The sequence below is a fragment of the Hipposideros armiger genome, unplaced genomic scaffold, assembly GCF_001890085.2.
Source record: "Hipposideros armiger isolate ML-2016 unplaced genomic scaffold, ASM189008v1 scaffold_1848, whole genome shotgun sequence".
Lineage (NCBI taxonomy): Eukaryota > Metazoa > Chordata > Mammalia > Chiroptera > Hipposideridae > Hipposideros > Hipposideros armiger.
In genome coordinates this window covers 101,999-106,338 of record NW_017733198.1, presented here as the reverse complement: position 1 = coordinate 106,338, position 4,340 = coordinate 101,999, and the positions used below count along the sequence as shown (strand labels likewise).

At 40.4% G+C, this 4,340-nt stretch overlaps 1 protein-coding gene across 1 annotated transcript in view; it reads right to left on the bottom strand.

Moving 5' to 3' along the window:
* Positions 1 to 3,651: 3,651 nt before the first annotated feature.
* Positions 3,652 to 4,340, bottom strand: part of LOC109378276 (olfactory receptor 3A1-like) — an 8,584-nt gene continuing 7,895 nt past the window's right edge. Inside the window, exon 3 of the mRNA XM_019634715.1 lies at positions 3,652 to 4,340. Within this exon, the coding sequence (XP_019490260.1) occupies positions 3,652 to 4,340 (689 nt within the window).

The window sequence follows — 4,340 nt, the reverse complement described above, 5'->3', positions numbered from 1 at the left end:
AATAATGGGAATAGGGTGCATAGCATGGCATCATTACCTTCTGTGATGCTGGATTCAAGAAGTAGAGGAGGGCTAAATGCCTCATGAACAGCCTGTAGGCAGGCATCATCTTTCCTATGTTGAGCCCTCCCACACACAGCCAAATCTGAGACCGAATTAGCCTGGTGATCTCCACATGCCCCACCCTGGTGACTCCCTGAAAACCCACCCTGAGAGTAAAAGGATAGAAAAAGATATTTCATGCAAATGGAAAACACAAAAAACTGGAGTAGCAATACTTATATCAGACAAAATAGACTTTAAAACAAAGACTATAATAAGACACAAAAGAAGACATTACATTATGATAAAGGGATCAATCTGACAAGGGAATATAACCCTAGTAAACATCTATGCACCCGACATAGAAGCACATACATATAAAAAGAAAGTATTGACTGACATAAAGGGAGAGAGCAACAGTAATACAATCACAGTAAGGGGCTTTTACAACCTATTGACACCAATAATATTGAATGTCAACTGTAATTGGAAAATTAAGAAAGGGGGGAATGGTGAAGGGGAATGAAGGGTTCAAATTTCCAGGTATAAAACAAATAAGTCATGGGGATATAATGTACACCATAGAGAATATAGTCAATAATATTATGATAGCATGGTATGGTGTCAGATGGTTGCTGCACTTATCATGGTGATCACTTCCTTAGGTATATAAATGTTGAATAACTATGCTGTATACCTTAAACTAATATAATATTGTATGTTAAAAAAAGTGGAATTATCTCAAAAAAATGAAAATTTTAATTTATAGGTGCTTAAAATTGTTCTCTAATAAGCTCGCCCCAATAAAAATTTCCCCTAAAATTTATGAGTGCACACTTTTTCACACTCTTTCTAGTATACTCAATCTTTTCCTGTTGCTCATCTTTAGGTGGAATTAGTTTTTTTGAACTTTTAGAAGGAAGATGTGGTTACAAAAGAAACAAAACGGAAACAGACTCATAGGTACAGAGAACAAACTGATGGTTACCAGATGGAAGGGTTTGGGGAATAGGTGAAAAAGGAGTAGGGGTTAAGACATACAGATTGGTAGTTACAAAATAGTAATGGGGATGTAAAAGTACAGCAGAGGGAATACAGTCAATAAGATTGTAATAACTATGTATAGTGCCAGGTGGGTGCTAGACTTATCAGGAGAATCACTTTATAAATTATATAAATGTCTAACCACTATACTGTACACATGAAACTAATATAAAATAATATTGAATGTCAATGATAATTGAAAAATTAAAAAAATAAAAACACAATAAAAATAAAAGATACTCCCCCCCAAAATAAAATAAAATTGTTTAAAGAATAAAATATAAATATTAAAACATTACATATAGGACCGGCCGAGTGGCGTGATGGTTAAGAACTGGCTTGGGACGCCAGAGGGCCCCGGTTTGNTAGTAGCCACTTTGAGCACCTTTTGTAATTGCAGAAGTCAAATGTGACTTGTGTTCATCTTTTGTTGTTGGTATATATAGAGTATTACAAACTTTCTCCCTGATATTCTAAAAGCACCTTCTATTTAGAGAAGCAGAAAATGAGTCCCCTGTACACTTTTTAGCACTTTTATAAAAACTTAAAATATTACTTTATTTTTTGTAGAGGCAATAGACTACAGTGATGATGTTAGAATTGCCAGAAGTGGTTGTTGCTGGGCAGTACAGAATAGGAAGCCCACATTTTATTACCCCAATTCCTTCCTCTGGTCTTTTACCAGTTTCAAGGAATCTTATCCAATTCCTCCATTCTTTCTCACTTTTCACTCTATCCCTACCTCATTCAGTCTTCTCTTATCCTTTCTACTCAACCCCTTTTGCTTGAAATTCTATCCTATTTCTCCCTATTTCTCATCTTCATTTTTTCTACAAACTTCCCCTTGTTTTGCTTTCCTGTATCATGCCCTCTCCCTTCACCTCCATCTTGTCCCATCCTCCCAACTCCTTCACCCCCATAAAGTATCATGGAGAAGCCAAGCCACAGGTGCAGGCCAAAGGGAAGCATCTTGGCATATAATTAATTCCTGGTCATTTGCAGAATGTGAAAAGAATTTACGAGACTCTATAAGAGTATCCAGAGAAAAGATTTATTGAAAAAGAGAAAGAGAGAGAGGGAGGGGGTGGGGGAGAGGGAGACAGAGAGAGAGAGGCAAAAGTTTACCCAGGGCAGAGTCCTATGGGGAACAGCTGCACGGATGAGGAGTGCTGGGGTTTTATATTTTTCTAAGCAGAATGTAGGGTGCTCGTCAATTTGCGGGGTGGGGATGGAGGGGACAGGAGGCTGCCGTTACAATTGTCTTCTCCTGGGAACTGCCCTCTTCCCATCTATGATGGATGTCAGCTTGCAGGGGGTTGCTTTTGTGATTGGGAACTGTTTAGTTCTCATCTATGATGGATGTAAGGTGCTTGTCAGCCTGCAGGTGCAGTGCTAGCCAGGGGAGTCAGAGCCAAGTGGTTAATGTTTAATCTCATTCCTGTTAACCTACAAGCTCACTCCTGTTAACTCTTTGCCTATCCCATTCTGCCAGCTCACTAGCTTGCACCTGTTAACTCTACTTGTCTGATCAAAAAGTTTTAGGGAAATTAATTGGGAAACATCAGTGGCACAGTAGAGATGCCAGGAATGGGCAACTAGCCCTAAAAAGATGCTAGAAGGAAAATTAATCTACATGATACTGTACTAAAGGTTGGTGAGCAGCAATCAAGGTGAGACCTTCTTCTAGGTTAGAGACATATTTTCTTACTGATAAGAGAAATTTAGGGTGAGGCATTACCAAATACAACAGACTTGTATTTACAGATATGGATTGTCTTAACTAGGAGGTTTGGGGACTGTGTAAGAAGTTAGAGGGGAATTTTACATTGAGTATTCTGACTTTTTAGTGTTGAAATAATATTTCAATTGTGAATGCTTATCTTTTCAAAAGGTTTGAAACATGAGGAGGGATAAATGAGGATATTTTATTTTTGTATTATAATATTTATCATGCGTGTTAATAAAGTTTTAGAATTTTTCACACAGGGATCATGCTTTTCAGAGTTACTAGAGAACACATGGCCATAGAGCTCCCCATGTGTCCCCTCTATATCCTCTGGTATCTTTGTGTGATAGGGAACAGATGAGCAGCTTTTTTAGCCTTGTAGAAGCCTGATGCGAGAAATAAAATAACTCTCATCTCTAGGCCTACGTTTTATAAACAGACTAACCATACCTGAACTTGAAGGAATCAGATGACCCCCTGGGGTGAGTATTGGGGGGTGGAAGGTTTGCTGAGATATTTTGGGGAATCCAGGCTATATCCAATCAAAGAGTCATTCCCTGTGGGACATAAACCTGTAAGCATTCAGGGCTTCCTTGGTTTCACTTCTACCCAGAAAAGGGAGCACACAGTGACTGAAGTTGTAATTTGTCAAGGGGACTGACTGAGCATTAACTTATACACCCATTACCTATAATTGGTCAAGAATTCTTTGGGAAACAATAAGTATTATCCCCTAAAAAAAAAGAATCCTAGCTCAGGGAGATAGAAGCAGTTCTGGACCATTAGGATTTTCCCTTTAGTCTAAAATGAAAAAGGAGGAAGCGACACTCAAGATCTTATCAAGCCAGTGACTGCCTCCCGGTGAGCACACGCCAAAGGGCACCCTGCACATCAGGGTTTCTGAGGCTATAGATGATTGGATTCAGCATGGGGTTAATGACGGTGTTAAAAATCCCAACAGCTTTATCCTTATCTGAAAGCTTGGCTGAATCTAGTCGCATGTAGTTAAAGATACCTGAACCGTAGAATATGGTAACCACAGTGAGATGGGAGCCACATGTGGAGAAGGCTTTCTTCCTGCCCTTCACTGAGCGGATTCGTAGAACTGCAGCTGCCACATGGATATAGGAGGTGACAATGAGAAACATAGGGGTACCTGCCATTATGAAACCAACAGCAAAGAGCACCAGCTCATTGAGTTGGGTGCTGGAGCAGGAAAGCTGGAAGAGCTGGGGGAGGTCACAGTAGAAGTGATTGATCACATTGGGACCACAGAAGTTGAGCGTGGATATGCCTACAGTGTGCGTCAGTGCATTGGTGAAGGCACAAGCCCAGGATGCAACCACCAAAATCCTCTGGACCGTTCGGCTCATGCGGGTGCTGTAGGTGAGGGGCCGGCAGATGGCCAGGAATCGGTCATAAGCCATGGCTGTCAACAGGAAGCAGTCCACACCAACCAACTGGTGAAAGAAGAAAAGCTGTGTGAGGCAGGCTTCATAGGGAACTGTACGCTCATGGGACAAGAGAC